The following is a 17,371-nucleotide window of genomic DNA, read 5'->3' on the forward strand; positions in this document are numbered from 1 at the left end:
TCCCAGAAAATCCGGAGGGTTGGTCATTCTGGCAGAAGCATCTGTGCTGACGGTGGATAGACTAAGCCTCCAAAGTGCTAGGAAGGTGTAAAGAATGTCAGGTTTTGTAAACGGTTATACTTAACTATATTTATTTTAAGATAGAATGGATTTGGGAGTCTAAAGTATAGCTAATTAACTTTTCTACCAGGATACAATACCTATGTGATTCATGTTACCGTGGAGGTGGGCTTTGAGAAGGAAAGTGTCCATGAAAATCACTTGTAGGTTAAATTTACAGGGTTTCCAAGAGATATCCCTGAAACTCTTGAACAAGTCAGTCTGCAGTAATGTGAATGGGGGCTTACGCTCAAATTGAAAGACCAAATTCCTGAGGATTTAGAACAGATATGCCTACCTTGAGATAGAGGCAGACTGTCTGGGAAAAGCCTTTTACTGTGAAAGACAGTTCTGGGGTTAAAAGTTACGGAGCTGGGAAAGGGAAAGAATGGAAGTAAACCCTCGGGAGCTAAGAATCACTTTGGACTTGTTCCGGGAAATTGAATGCCTACTTAAGGGACAGTGTAAAGTATAACCACGAAATGAAATTTTTGGTTGTGTTAAAAGTAAAAGGGATAAGCTATGTTTTGTAGTTTAAAGTATATTTTGAAATAGTGTTTAGTCAATGCTGCATTTAGTTTGTTACAGTAAAAGTTTTAAAACATGAAATCCTGTTGTGTCATCCTTTCAGCTGTTCACTGGAAGTTCAAATTTCTTTTTTAAAGTTACCATTCTCTGCAGAGATGGTAACACCTTATCAATCAACAATCTTATCTATGCTGTTGGCTAGGAAAATTATTGATCCTTTTCTCTCAGATTCTTGGAACTGTGGTAAAGCCAAGGGAAAAAAGAAACAATGCTGATTATAGTTCCTCAATAATCCTCACTGAAACATTTCACTTTTGGCGCCAAGTTCCAGCCAGCTTACTGCTGATTGCTTGGCTGGTGAGTAACCAAGGACAGCCGCCAGAGGTTTTCGACAGCACCATGCGTCAAGCAAATTTAGTGCTCACAGGACAAGAACAACACATGACAAAGATTTGTTATCTGGTGTCAGAATAAAGGAGGAATATCCCATCCTCTGGAGAATTCCTAAATTTCTTAAGAAACTCTTAGTGAAAGTCTTAAAGCCACTGTTTCTTACTCCATAGAAAGGCTGATGATAATTTTGAAAAAATTATTACTGAATAACCAATAGCTGCATCTTTCACTGTTAACAAATATTTTACACCTTCCCAAAATTTCCTTACCTTTATAGTTTGCAGCAACCTTTCATCTGTAATTTGTAGTTAGTACGTGCAATATTTATTCTCTATACCAATTTTACAGAAACGTCTGTTCAAAATATAAGGCCAGAAAGTTCCTCTGTGTGTTTTCTGGGTCAAATGGATTACTCTCCCAAGTCTTACTAATCAAATTTCTAAGACATTTCCTCAGGTTCAATATGAAAACGTTTTATTATTTTAACAAATTAATGCGGTCAGCCATTGACGAAAATCAATTGTTGACACTTCTAAATCCATAGCATTCTATTTCTTGGATCTCTTAACATATTTTGAAAGTGTAAGAGATTGGAATTATTTCATCCTTTTTTTTAGAAAGATAAGGGAAGTTACACAGGATGACATAATGGAACAAGTTTTTTAAAAATTCCAAATTATAAAAAGCTCGCAATCTGTTGTTGTTGCAAGGGAAGAGTTTCCCCCATAATGAAGACATTTTATTCAGATTTGTTTGGGTGGCTTTTCTTCTTCCTGCTTCAAGGTATATTGATCAGCTGGACACAGTGATTACAGGAAAATCAGTCAGGGAGAAAAGAACACTTGAAGAGAATCTGCTCAATTTGCCATCATTTTCCAGAGTTTACTACACCCTTGCATTATAAAACAAGCAGGTCCCATTACCTCTTCAATCTCAAGTATCACTGGCTATTGTTTTCACAGGCATTAGCAAAAAATATTTTTCAAATTGAAACAATTAACAACTTAGTTGTTGAAAAATGTTGCCAAGTACCACCCTTGGCTCCGGAGCAGAATTGTATCTTAATCAACATGTATCTTTTGATTCTGAATCTGTTTAAAACCTGTTTGTTCACAGCCTGTTCCAGAGTCTGAGTATAATGGTAACCCCGAATCAGTTGGATATAGAATTAAAAACTGGAGACTGGACGGTGTGGGCACACCCGTAACTCAGATTATTAATGACCGTCTGGAACGGGAGATCACCATTGAAGATCTGGAGGAATGGACTGACTATGTATTCCAGATCCAGGCTTTTAACGCCATTGGTTCAGGACCTTGGAGCAAACAAGTCCGAGGGCGTACAAGAGAATCAGGTACTGATGCAAAAACCAGGATTAGGAAGTTATGATATTGGGAGGTTGGGGGTGGGGGGGGTGAGGTGGTGGTAGCAAGAGTGAAACAGCTATCCTCAAGCTCTTTTTAAAAATATATTCTTTGTGGCAAACTATACCACACATTAAGATGAAGAATGTCAGTACTGGGACATGGATTACTTTGCTAATTTTGTGAGCATCAAGCACTACCAGGTCAGATATAGCACAGACTGATACAAGGTTACATTTTTCTCTCTCTGACCCAACATGGGCCCTTAACTGCAGCTTCAGGGCAGCACCTTCTACTGCACCAGTATGATTACAGCAGGCATCATAATGGCCTGTTTGAGCAGTTTTGCTATTTTCTGCCCTGAGAGCAGTATAGTACAGCAGGATACCCATTAAACACTGGGTTGAATCTGTTAATTGTATATCAGTTATGTTTTATTATATGCAAATGGGGAGTTTATTAGTGTTAAACTTGCGCACATAGAGACACTACTGAAACTATTGGAGTGGGGTTTGGGGTGTTAAATTAAGAGGTACATGCTTGTAATGTTCCATTCTGTAATGTTAGTCAGAGTAAAGATTGGCCCCAGTACTATCCTCCCTTCAGCAAGTACTGAAGGATAGTACTTGTTTTCTAAATTATAACAATCTGTCCAAAGCATTTTTTTTATTTTGGATGCTTATGAGACTTTTATGTGGAATCAGATCCAGGACATGAAAGAGATATGCTACACTATACCGTAATTGTCTTTTTTTTACAATTATCCTACAGAAGTTCCAATCCATATTAAGCATAATTTTGTATTTTTCTCCAACTTTCCTTTGATATTTTTGTTCACTATACAGTTAGTGCTTATAAAGCCTGGTTTTGAGGAATGATTCAGACTGACATTCTGGTGGCGTTGAATTAATGTCAGTGGAGATAAAGTTGTTCACCTACGGTGTTTCGGCATCTTTGTCATTTCAACCATGTATGCTAATTCAGATTCCTTCTACTGCTGGGCTCAGTGAGCTGTGTAACTCCCCCCAAGCCAACTCACTCAATGGTGTCATCATCATTCAGAGTTCAAGCAAACTATTCAAAAGAATCAGAAATGCACAGAAAATATGAAACTTGTTTTTTTTTAAATAATCACTGTTGTTTAGAAGCATTAATTTTTCTAATTTATTGGTGCAATGTCCTTTCTAAAAACCTGAAAAAGGAAAGTTGATGCTTTATTTAACATCTCATTAACACCCAGGTATGGCAAGTAGTGTACCACCAAACCACAGACTCAAGTTCTATAAGAATATTAATAGTGATTTTAAGAATATACAATTTATTGTTGCATATTGTATGTCATTCAAAACATGTATTTTAAAAGTAAGGGAAAAAAGGACTTGCATTTATATAGTGTTTTTCATGACCACTGGACATTTCAAAGTGCTTTACAGCCAATGAAGTACTTCACGTGTAGTCGCTGTAGTAATGTAGGAAACACAAAATCCAAGTTGCGCATGTTAAAGTCACTGCTCATACATTTGAGTAAAGGACAAATCTGGAGTCAGTCTTTTCCTTAATACAGGCTTATTCACAAAACCACAGAGCACAGGCACAGACTCCCCTCCACATCAGTGTAAACCAGTTCCTATATACGTAAGAATAATTCCTAATCTTTCCCCAATTAGTAACAGCTGCTCTCACTTGCAAACAACAGCATGCACTTCGTTGTAACAGGATTCCAACATTAATAACGCATAGCAAACTTCCACAAACAGCAATGTGATCATGACCAGGTAAATATTGGCCTGGTCGCTGGGGATAACTCCCCTGTTCTTCTTTGAGATAGTGCCATGAGATCTTTTACATCCAACCGAGCAAGCAGATGGGGCATCTGTTTAACGTCTCATCCAAAAGATGGGAACTCCAACAGTGCAGTACTCCCTCAGTACTCCATTGGAGTGCCAGCCTTAATTTTTGTGTTCTAGCCCTGGAGTGGGACTTGAACCCAGAACCTTGTGATTCAGAGCTGAGTATCCTACCAACTGAGGCACAGCTAACATAAATATAATGCAAAATAAATTCACATCAATGGGTAGAATCTTATCTATGGTGGGCGGGGACGGGTGCGGCGGCGATCGGCTGTGCACCGCCATTTTACGCGGGTGGGCCAATTAAGGCCTGCCCAGCGTAACACGCAGCTGGTAGCACTCAGCGCTACCTGTGCGGGTTGGGGGAGGAGGGAGAGTCGGGGCCTGCGCTCTTTCGCTTTACAGCCATGCGTGTGAAAGAGCGCAGCAATCTCCCTGAGGCACAAAGCTGTCTCAGGGAGATTAAGTAGATAATAAAAGTTTTTCAAATATGAAGTAAAAAATTATTTAAACATGCCCTCTCATGTGACAGTGTCACATGAGCTGGGACATGTTTATTTATTAATTTTATAAAACCTTCAAGAAGCCTCATCCCGCCCATGGATGAGGCTTCCTGGAAAACGCGAAGGTCGCTTGGGCTCTTCCCTTCCCGCCAACCTTAAGTTTGGATGGGCAGCGTTGTTAATAAAGTAAATTGCTTTCTTAACGGCCTTAAGACGTGTCGGGCCTGCCCCCGCACACCGATGGCAATATTCTGCCCAGTGGGTTGCTGTGCAGCACTGGACTTCGCTAGGAGACTGTCTGAATCATTTGCCTGACATTTGAATTTACCTGCCCTCTTTTTTGAGGGAGTTCTGCTTACCTTGATCTGGCTCAAAATTGGACCGAGCAATGCATAGCAAAATATCCTAAATCTCAGGGGAGAATCACAACTTTCAGTGCAAGCCCTGAGGCAGACTTACTATTAGCCAGTCTTAATGGTAGTTACAGAGCGTCCAACTCAGCCTGTGCTGATTAAAGATTGGAGTGTGGCAGCAAAATGCTTATAATGTAAGGACAGTTACAAATTTTACTAAGATGAGATGCGATTTGGCCCAAGTGAACTGGGAGCAACTACCTGCAGATAAAACTGTGTCAGAGCAGTAGGAGGCATTCAAGAAGGAAATAGTGAAAGCGTAGGGCAAATATATTCCCGTAAAGACAAAGAGAGGACCAAGTCTGGAGAACCCTGGGTGTCAAGGGACATAAATGTTAGGATTAAGAAAAAAGGAGAAGCTTATGGCAGATACTAAGAGCTCAATACAGCAGAGTCCCTAGAGGAGTATAAAAGTGCAGGGGAGAACTTAAAAAGAAAATTAGGAAAGCTAAGAGAGTGCATGAGAAAGCATTGGTGGGTAGAATAATGGAAAACCCAATGAGTTTTTAAAAATATATAAAGAGCAAGAGAATAACTAGGGAAAGAGTAGGGCCAATTAGGGACCATAGAGGTAATCTGTGTGTGGATCTGGAAGATATGGGTACAGTTCTCAATTAATACTTTGCGTCGGCCTTCACAGTGGAAAAGGACGGCACAGATATAGACATCAGGGTGGAGGACTGTGAAATATTAGTGGAAATTAACATAGAGAGAGGCGGTACGAGCGGGTTTAGCAGCCTTAAAAGTGGATAAATCCGCAGGCCCAGATGAGATGTATCCCAGGCTGTTGAAGGAGGCAAGCGACGAGATATCAGGGGACCTGGCAGTAATTTTCAAATCGTCTTTGGCTGCAGGTGAGGTACTGGAGGACTGCTAAAGTTGTCTCATTATTAAAAAAGGGAGGAAGGGATCTATCAGGAAATTACAGGCCAGTCAGTCTAACCTCAGTGGTGGGGAAGTTACTAGAAAGAATTCTGAGGGACAGAATATATCTGCACTTGGAGAGACACAGATTAATCAGGGATAGTCAGCATGGATTTGTTAAGGGAAGGTAACCAGGAGTGTTGATGAGGGTAGTGCATTTGATGTGGTCTGCATGGACTTTAGCAAGATTTTTGATTAGGTCCCTCATGGCAGAGTGGTCAAGAAAGTAAGAGCCCATGGGATCCAAGGCAAAGTAGCACGTTGGATCCAAAATTGGCTGAGAGGCAGGAAGCAGAGGGTGATGGTAGAGGGATATTTCTGTGACTGGAGGTCTGTTTCCAGTGGGGTTCCGCAGGGCTTGGTGCTGGGGCCCTTGCTGTTTGTGGTGTAAATAAATGACTTGGACTTAAATATAGGGGGTATGATCAAGAAGTTCGCGGATGACACGAAAATTGTTAGGATGGTAAATAGTGAGGAGGATAGCTGTAAACAGCAGGAGGATATCAATGGACTGGTCAGGTGGGCAGAGCAGTGGCAAATGGAATTCAACCCAGAAAAGTGTGAGGTAATGCATTTGGGGAGGGCTAACAAGGCAAGCGATTACACTATGAATGGTAAGACCCTGGAAAGTACTGAAGATCAGAGGGACCTTGGTGTGCATATCCACAGATCCCTGAAGGTAGCGGGCCAGGTATATAAGGTGATTAAGAAGGCATATAGGATATTTGCCTTTATTAGCCAAGGCATAGAATACAAGAGCAGGGAGGTTATGCTGGAACTGTATAAAACATTGGTTAGGCCACAACTGCACGCAGAATTCTGGTCAAGACATTATAGGAAGGATGTGATTGCATTGGAGAGGGTGCAGAGGAGATTTACCAGGATGCTGCCTGGGCTGGAGGGTCTGAGCTATGAGGAAAGATTGGATAGGCTGGGGTTGTTTTCCTAGGAGCAACGAAGTTTGAGAGGGGACCTGATAGAGGTGTATACGATTTTGAGGGGCATAGATAGGGTGGATAGGAAGGCACGTTTTCCATTAGTAGAGGGGTCAATAACCAGGGGGCATAGATTTAAGGTAAGACATAGAAGGCTAAGTGCGGAGCTGAGGAGAAAGTTTTTCACCCAGAGGGTGGCGGGAGTCTGGAACTCACTGCCTGAAAGGGTGGTTGAGTCAGAAACTCTCGTAACATTTAAGAAGTATTTAGATATTCACTTGCATTGCCATAGCCTCCAAGGCAATGGGCCAAGCACTGGAAAATGGGATTAGTGTAGTCAGACCTTTGTTGACCGGCACGGACACAATGGGCCGAATGTCCTGCTGTGCTGTAGATGTCAATGAGTCTATAAATTAAACATCTGTTTGCCAATAAAATTAGTGGTGTTAAGTAGAGTGTGACTTGAGCATGGATAAAACAATAAACTTGAGTTTAAAGTCCAACTTAAACACATTTAAATGGACAAACTGTAGTAAGTAAAACATTCTGTAATATTGGAAATGTCAATACCAAATTAGAGTGAGCAAACTTTGGTTTATGCTTACCATTTCCTCAGAGCGAGATCCAAAGGATACTAAAAATGATCTCAGGGTCCAGGAATAAATGGTTCTCAATGCCGGTCGCTATCCATGGCCCCTGTTAGTGCATGGGTGTAAATATTGAGAAAGGATAGGATCAGGCTTGGAGGTAATGTCTTGCATGAGCAAACAGCCAGCTTACAGTTGCAACCCAACTTCACACAAGAAGAATGGCTACTAAGTACTGAAGATTTGCCAACACCTATGAAACCATAAATCAACAAGAGCTAGTACCTTAAGGAAGGAAACGTGAAACTGGATTTTATTTGTACAGTTCTTATTGCTTGCTTATGAATATAAAGTAATTAGAATTAATAATAAAATATTGATAGAATACACAGTTTCAAATATCTGTTGCCACTTTTACTTTGCACTTTGATAATGATTGTAAGGAGAGGGAATAAAATACTTGACAAAATAATCATACATAAACTCTGGATGCAGTGAGATTGATGCGCCTTTTCTTGCTCTAAACCTGGTTCTTATTCAAGAGTGCTTTCACTTTCATAACCATCCGTGGTAATTAAAGAAGCTAAGGAAAGCATCTAACTTAAGGAAGAAGCATATAACTGCGCAAAGGTGAATGGCAGGTCAGATGATTGGTCAGAATATAAAGAACAGCAGAGAATGACTAAAAGATTAATCAGGAGAAAGAAGTTAGAGTATAAGAGGAAGCTAGCTAGAAATGTAAAAATGGATAGCAAAGTATCTACAGGTATTTAAAAAGGAAAAGAGTAAATAAAGTGAGTGTTGGTCGAGCCTGTAGCTGTACTTGGATTTCCAGAAGCATTTGATAAGGTGCCACATCAAAAGTTATTGTGGAAAATAAAAGCTCAGGGGGTAACATGTTAGCATGGATAGAAAATTGGCTGGCTGGCAAAAATCCGAGTATACAAAAATGGGTCTTTTTCGGATATGACGAGTGGAGTCCCGCAGGTGCCTGTCTGTGCTGAGGTCTCAACGTTTTACAATTTATATCAATGACTTAGATGAGGGGAGTGAAGGCATGAAAGTAAAATTTGCAGATGATACAAAGGAAAGTATGTTGTGAAGAGAACACGAGGTTGCGACAGATATAGATAGTTTGAGTGAGTGGACAAAAATATGGCAGATACTGTATAATGTGGGAAAATGTGAAGTTGTCACTTTGGCAGGAAGAATAAGAAAGCAGAGTTTATTTAATTGGAGAACAGCTGCAGAATTCTGAGGTGCAGAGAGATCTAGGTGTTCTAGTGCATGAATCACAAAAAATTAGTGTGCATGTACAGCATGTAATCAAGAAGGCTGATGGAATGCTATCCTTTACTACGAGAAGAATTGAACATAAAAGTAAGGATGTTATGCTTCAGTTATATAGGGCATTGGTGAGACCACATCTCAAATATTGTGTGCAGTTTTGGTGCCTTATTTTAAAAAGGATGTAAATGTGTTGGAGGCAGTTCAAAAGAGGTTTACGAGATACCTGGAGTGAGCGGGTTGTCTTATGAGGAAAAGTTAGACAGACTGGGTTTGTTTCTACTGGAATTTAGAAGAATGAGGGGTGACTTGATTGAAGTATATAAGATCCTGAATGGTATTGACAAGGTGGATGTGGAAAGGATGTATCCTCTTCTGGGTGAGTCCAGAACTGAGGGGGCACTGTTTTAAAATTAGGAGCCGCCCTTTAGGGACAGGGATGTTTTCTCTGAGGGTTGTGTGACTTTGGAAACCTGCCTCAGAAGGCAGTGGAAGCGGGGTTATTAAATATTTTAAAGGCGGAGGTAGCTAGATTCTTGTTAAGCAACAGAATCAAAGGTTATCGGGGTAGATGGAATGTAGAATGCAAAACGCAAACAGATCGGCCATTGTCTTATTAAATGACGGAGCAGGCTTGAGGGGCCAATTGGCCTACTTCTGCTCCTATTTCATATGTTCATATCTGTATGTTCATGTAATAGGCGTCAGTTTTGGCTCAGTTGGTAGCACTTTGCCTCTGTATCAAATGATTATGGGTTCATGCCTCATTATAATGAGCACATAATCTAGACTGATACTTCACGCTGACACTGAGGAAGTACTACATTGTCAAATGTGCATTCTTTTGAATGAGACATTAAACTGAGACCCTGTCTGACTTCTCCGATGAACACAAAAGATCCCACAGCACTATTTGAAGAAAGGCAGAGGTATGCTGGCCAACATTTATCCCTCAACCAATATCACTAAAACTGCTATCTGGTCATTTATCTTAATGATGTATGTGGTCTTACTATGTGAAAACTGTTTGCTGCATTTCCCTACACTGCAAAAGTGACTCCATTTCAAAAATATTTCATTGGTTATGAAGAGCTTCGGGACATATACATATCATGCAAGGCACTATATAAATAGAATTTCTTTATTAAATACAATAGTTGCCTACTTGGATCGTTTGTGACTCCAATTGCCAGTTTTTGGGCATGCTCCCTAATTTGGTGAAGCTTTCACATAAACCTCATGCAGTGGTTTCACCTCTAGTAAAGTTTGTGGGGAAAAAGTTCTGCCATGATTAAGAATCTAAAAAAGAATTAGGATTGGAAAGGAGGAGCAAAAGGAGGAAGAATTAAGAAAACAATGTAGATTAAGTTTCGCTGAAACAGAACAACTGTTACCTTATCTTGACGCTTTTCAAAAGAGTGTTGTGCCTGCACTAGTAACTTTGCTGTCTAGTTATTAGATATAAAACATAAAAAGGGTCATAGCTGGAGGTCAGTTGAAGAATCAAAATACCATGTTAGCACCACTAGGATTAGCTGTTTGTTTTGCAGAGGTTGGGAGTTCTGGTTGATTTTCTCCTATACCAGAGCATTTGTAGCACTCACCTAAGATAGTTAACTTAGCTATGAGTTATCATGAAGGTACCATTACTTAATTGAGATGGTGGTCAGTTGTCTTGTGTTTAATAATGCTTTTTTACCCGATCTCTAAGAGATGTACAATAATCCAGTGCTTTATCTCCTCACAACAATTATGCATCTCTCCTAGATAGCTCAGAAGAGTTCAGTAATGCTTCATGTGAGGAATTAGTGTGATTCTATGCTGTCTTGTTAATCAAAAATAACCTGGGGATATCCTGAATTAATTGTAGCACAATCATGAAATAGTATTGCCACAGATTAGCTAATAATCTGAGTAAATTCTAAATTGTACATTGTATTGTCAGTGTCTAAACTGCCTCACAGACAAGTTGAGTGTGAGAGATAAAAATGGTACTATTGTAGATGTACTAATAAGAAGCGACACCAAAGCTGATAACTTTGACAAAAGCAATCTCAGCAAAGCTAATTTTAAACTACTTCCATTTTAATATGTTTTAAATTTGGTAGTGACACACACAAGTACTATAAAATTATGAAACAACATCAATTAAAAAGTAATGTAAATACTGTACTGTATAAACAACTTTTCTATTTGTCTCATTGATTTGTACAAGAAAAAAAACATGATATCCAAATATAAAAGGAAATAAACTGCTCCTCCTTTTCCATCCTGATTGTTTTTTTTATATTCTTAATCATGGCAGCACTTTTTCCCCACAAACTTTACTACAGATGAAACCACTGCATGAGGCTTATGTGAAAGCTTCACCAAATTAGGGAGCATGCCCAGAAACTGGCAGCTGGAGTCACAAACGATCGAAGTAGGTAACTATTGTATTTAATAAAGAAATTCTATTTATATAGTGCCTTTAATTACATATATATGTCCCGAAGCTCTTCATAACCAATGAAATACTTTTGAAATGGAGTGACTGTTGCAATGTGGGGAAATGCAGCAAACAGTTTCTACGTAGTAAGACCACATGCATCAATAAGGTAAATGACCACAATAGCTGTTCTACTGATATTGGTTGAGGGATAAATCAGCCTCTGCCTCAACATTTGATGAACATGGAAGCCAAAATAGTTTCTATGATTTTAACTGTTGCAATGATATTTCTTTCCTTGCTCTTACTTTCAGTTCCATCAGCTGCTCCAGGAAATGTTACAGCAGAGGCTGTGAGTTCCACACAGATTCTGGTCATGTGGGGACCAGTCCCAGAATCTGATCAAAATGGACTAATCTTGGGATACAAGGTATTGTACTGTGTACCATTATCTTAAAGATATGAATAACAAAAAAGACTGACCAGCTGGTTCATCAAGTGTCCCATTCATCTATGTTACAACTAGGAAACATGGTTGCCAATGTTCCTGTGCCAGTAGCAGCCATGTAATCTGCTAGGAAAGGCACAAAGAAAACTTAGACGGCAACATCCTGTTGTCCAATATCCTGATGAAGAAAAACCAGGAAGCTTAAATTACAATTTTCTACTTCAGAGTACCCTCCCAGCATTGTTATACAAACACCATAAATATGGGCAGAGAGAAAATATAATTCAACATTTTGCAAAATGTGGATGTTGAGTCAAAAATATTAATACTAAATTCAATAGATTTTAGGTAAGGGTAAAGGGATATGGATCAAGGGCAGGTAAATGGGGTTCAGGTACAAATCAGACAGGATCAAATAGAATGGCTGGACAGCTGAATGCCTGTTCCTGTGTCCCTAAAATTCAGCAGTGTACAGATTGTGGATTGACAGTGGGTTAATGCATTGTTGTTATGTTGCCATCCATGCTACATACCTATGAAATTCCACCCATCGGATTTTAACTTTGCTGCTGTGTAAATGAAAAGCAGCCCATCCAGAGTAACATGGAGTCATATAGTTAGTTGTGATGAATCCAACATGCTTTTGCGTTAAATCTCCCTCAGCTCTCAATCTAAGTTTCTGCTCAGCTTTACATATAAGCAGCTATATGCTCCATTGCTGAACTCTGGTTACCTTGTTCACTGTTTGTGTGCCATTGGATGAGTGATTCTTATCCATTGGCTTGTGAAATATCTGTTATGTGAATTAACCAGGTAAAATCATCTGATTGATAAATAAATGCAACATACTTTACCGTGTGGCTATGTATTGAATCCAATAACACTATTAGTCTGCTCGCTAAATGCTTATTAGTTTACAAGCTAGTCAGGCTAGCTTTAGATGAGATATTTGTACTATTGACTTTTTTTTGAAGTAACCTTCACTATTTTCTTAGCCCTGTCCTTCAAATTAACTCCTTGCCATTAATCTTCAGGAGGTTGCAGCACCAGCCTGGTGCAATCATGATCAACACTGCCCCTCCATCACTTTGCTAACAGATACACTTCAAAAGGGTTTGAATTACTAATTAATAAATTTTAAATGAATAATAAATTATGCATTCTGATGGAGGTTGAGGCAATAAAGAGTTCTAGTCAAATTTGTACAGTTTACCTGTTTCAAGACTTCGACTACAAAAGGGTTTGAACCGTAATTTTTTAACCTCCTTCATAATCTTGTGCTCTGAAGAGAATTAAATGTGGATTAGTAACCCAGCTAATTTTTTTCTCTGGAGGCAACAACATACTGCTTGTGAAATGAAAAGAATCTTTATTACCACATAACTCAAAGGGTTAAAAATAGAGGATATGCTGCAGAGTGTAATCAAATTATTTATTTCCATACCTGAGTTATGGGCTGTCTCATGAGTGGGAATTAAAATCATATTTCATTGCCTTTCATAGCCTATTCTATTTATAATAGTCGTGTGTTTTATAAACAAATCATTTTGGTAGGTGTTTAATTTAATTTATTTATTTTTATTTGTTCCCGGGTTGTGGATGATGCTGCCAAGACAGCATTTATTGCTCGCTCTTAAGTGAACCTGAGAAGGTGCTGATAGTTGTCCTACCGCTGTTGGAAGAATGGCAACATATGTCCAAGTTAATGTGACTTGGAAAGGAAATTGGGGGTGTTGGTACATCATTGCTACCCACTGTCTTTCATGATGGTAGGAGTCATAGGGGGCAGGTACTGTTGAAGTAACAATGGTGAGTTTCTGCATTGCAACCTATAGTTTGTACATATTGCAGCCACAGTGTGCTGATAAAAGAAAGGGATGGATATTGAGCCCAGTGGCAGGAGTGTGATCAAGTGATTTCTCTTTTGGATGTTGTCAAGTCTCTTGAATGTTTCTGTGGCTGCATCTGTCCTGACAAGTGGTGATTGTTTCATCAGACTCCTGACTTGAGCCTTGTAAAACAATGGAGAGGCTTTGAGGAGACACAAAGTGAGCCACTCACCAGAGTTCCCAGTTGCTGCCCTGCTCACGTAGTCACAGTGCCAATACAGAGTTAATAAACCTTTGGTCTGTGATTACAGCTCAGTGGTTTGAGAACTTGGGGATTTTGGTAACTGCAGGGTAAAGTTTTCACCATTTACACGATTAGTAAAAGACCTTTCTTAATGAAAGGGAGTCTACTAACTGATTCTGAAGACTAAGATGGCTTTGAAATGTGCAATATCTGTGAATTCTTTAATGGGTTCATACAGACAAAAGCAGGCCTTCTCTCATACTTTTGTTAAAAAAGGAAAAGCACCTTTAATATGCTTTACCGTCAATCTCAAAATAGCAGCCCCAATATAATTATAAGCATTTTCCATACCAGCCTTCATAAGAATATAAGAATTTTTAAAAACAGGAAGAGGTCATTACAAGTTAAGCTTGGATAAAGAAAGCTCTTTAGCCCAGTTGATCACACTGTTCCAAAATACCAATCCTATAATGAACAAAATAACATACTTATGTAGCACTTCCCACATTCCCAGACATCCCAAAATGGATTATCAGTGAATTAGTATTGATATCTAGTCACTCTTGTTCCATAGGCAAATGCAGCAGCATAACAAGATCTGACAAATGGAAATGAGTTGATGATCAGTTCAGCTATTTTTTTGATATTGGTGGAATGATTTATGTTACGTCAGATACCTGGAGGATTCACCTACTCTTCTTTAAATAGAGCTGTGAGATCTTTTACACTCAGCTGAAGTGATAGATTGGACTTTAATATCTCATTTGAAAGAAGGCACCTCTGACAATTCTGCACTTCTTAGTATTGCACGCAACTATCAGTCTAGATTATTTTCTTAAATTCTTAGAATGGAGCGTGAAACCACAACCTTTTGACTTGGAAGCAAGAGTTCTACCACTGAGCCAAGCTGGAATATTACAACATATAGCTGAGTTCAACCCTACTAAAGTTTTTTACACCTCTACCTAGCACCCTCTCATCCCGGCCTTCTGAGATTTTGTTTGGGTCTTTTTCACTATCTTATTAAGTACCCATGATCCTCTAGTTGAGAGTGTTTTGCTCCAAGACAGAAGAAACACAGATTTTAATTTTGAATTAGCAAGTTCTATCTCACCCTCCTATTTTTATTTCTAGTACCCAGTACTATTCAGCTGCCTCTGTAGAACTTCATTTGCTACTGATCAACCCAGGTGTAAACCCTATCAAGCTGTCTTGATAAAATCTTTGCTGCTTAGCCATAACTTTAGGTTTGCTTAGTTCATCAATTTTTGTGCAACTAGGTAAAAATTAATTTCATGCAGAGCACATATAAAAAAAAATTTTCATCTCGAAAGTTTGAGCAGGATTAAAACACAGACTCCAGAAAAGAATTATGTTTTATTTCAAGAACCTTATGATTGAAGAGATGATGTTTGGTTTTGTAAATTTCTCTTTTTTTTTATCTTAACATTGTTTAATGTTAGAAACTTTTTTTTTCTGTTTTATTTTGGAAACGTTTTACATATCTGTGAGCTGAATATCTTTCACTCAAAGTTAAAGATGCTTGGAGTAATAAAAATATAGTTTCATTCCTGTAGATTAATATATATATATGTACTGTCCTAGATCCTGTACCGAGAGAGAGATTCTGAATCAGGTACTCACAATCATCTAGTGAAAGGAAACTTTACACAATCAGTTGTCCTGAATGGTCTGAGGAAGTACAGTCAATACGAGATTCAAGTTTTGGCATTTACCAGGATTGGGGATGGAGTTCCAAGTTCACCAGTTCTAATAGAGAGGACAAAAGATGATGGTAAGTTCTGTGATAACGTATTTAGTTAACCCAGTGCCTTTTATTATAACTGCCTTGGTTAGATGAGGTCCCTCTGTTGATGATCCTAATCATCTTGACCAGCCAACTGTGTTCAGTGGCTTGTTGCTAGTGTGGTAAGTAATCTCACTATTTGAAAATTATTATTTAAGGCTCCCTAGGTGGCTCAGGTGCTTTATTCCATGAATACTGATCCGCATAGACCAAGAACATCCCAAATTGTTGGTTAGAATGCTACACCTAGGCTCAGTGCCTTCGGGTTTGAAAGAGAAAATTAGCCAAGTTTTTTGCTTTTGATTACAATTCATTACAAAGCATCATTACTGGAAATACACACAGATGAATGTTGGGTGAGGACAGAATTGAGCTTGGTTATAATGTTCCTCTGAATGAATAGTTTGCCAGCACTTGCAATGAATGTTCCCACTTTAAAAATGACTACTTGTAACTGGTCAATATTAAGACTGTGGGTCTGGAGTCACATGTAGGCCAGACCAGGTAAGGACAGCAGATTTCCTTCCCGTAGGACCAGATGGCTTTTTACGACAGTCAGCAATGGTTTTGTGGTCATTGTCAGACTTTTAAATGCCAGATTTTTATTGTAATCATCAGCTGTGGTAGGACTCGAACCAGGGTCCCCAGAGCATTACCCTGGATCCATGGAATACTAGTGCAGTGACACTACCACCATGTCATCACCTCCCCTGCTAATGTTACGATTCTGTTAGGGACCATTAATGTTTAAAGAGAAATCCGAACACCCAGCAATTAACTGACGGAATTACGCCATAAGATTTCACACTTTTAAACAAAAGCAAACTTTATTGTTTATCATAGTGAATTAAACAAAGTAAGCACTATTAACTTAGCGCCATAGTTTACAACTATGTATTACTATGAACTCAGTTTTACATTTTACTTCACCCCTGTCAAGATTTTCCTTATACATTACAACAATCTTGAAGGCACATTCACTTCTGCAGGGACCAACTTAAAGGTATGCCACAGCCCTCAGGAATTCACTTTATTTCTCTTCTGTGTTTTCAGTTATCTTCTGTGGTAAGATTCTGTGGGGGGTCCTTCCATGAGCTTTATGTTAGGTGACTCTCCACCTTTTCTTTATAGACCTCATGACTGTGGATGCCTCAGCTCCTTGTTCGGGTTGCTGGCAGATACCCAATTGCCTTCCCACATTTTTCCAAGTTAACTCTGCTGACTGGTTTCTGCCACAAGGCTCTGTAAGGACCACTGTAGATTGCTTCCACTAGCTGCAAGCTAAAGCAAATCTTCCAACTGGTTTCCTTCAAAATCTAAACTCAGAGCCCCACCTGCATTCCACACAGTGAACGATGAAGTTGATATTTTCTCTGCTTAAAGTGCAGGCCTAACTGACAGTCACCTCCTCATGGCTTTCTCAATCCAGTGAAATCCAGCCTACACCACAGCAAAGCTGCAGCTGCCTGTCTGTTCCCCCCAACTGAACTGCTTGCTTCTGCCTGCAAACATGTACAGATAAATTAAACAAAGGAACCTTCCACCCCTGCAGTCCATCTCAATGACAACATGTTATGCTTTGGGATAGTCTTAAACAGAAATATAAACAAACTAGGTAACTTTCAACACAACTCTTTGATTCTGCAACCCATATGAATAATTTATATTGTTAAGGAGTTCCCGACCCTTTCTCCAGACCTTTTGGCTCCTTTACAAGATTAAAGATGGATCA

General features: G+C 39.2%; 1 protein-coding gene across 2 annotated transcripts in view; it reads left to right on the forward strand.

Moving 5' to 3' along the window:
* Positions 1-17,371, forward strand: part of sdk1a (sidekick cell adhesion molecule 1a) — a 950,103-nt gene that overhangs the window by 770,534 nt on the left and 162,198 nt on the right. For both annotated transcript variants that reach the window (XM_078558601.1, XM_078558602.1), the window contains exons 25-27: positions 2,137-2,374; positions 11,626-11,741; positions 15,438-15,627. In XM_078558601.1, coding sequence (XP_078414727.1) covers positions 2,137-2,374; positions 11,626-11,741; positions 15,438-15,627 — 544 coding nt within the window. The remainder of the gene's footprint in view (positions 1-2,136; positions 2,375-11,625; positions 11,742-15,437; positions 15,628-17,371) is intronic.

Source organism: Cetorhinus maximus, chromosome 15 (genome assembly GCF_964194155.1).
Source record: "Cetorhinus maximus chromosome 15, sCetMax3.hap1.1, whole genome shotgun sequence".
In the NCBI taxonomy this organism is placed as follows: Eukaryota; Metazoa; Chordata; class Chondrichthyes; order Lamniformes; family Cetorhinidae; genus Cetorhinus; species Cetorhinus maximus.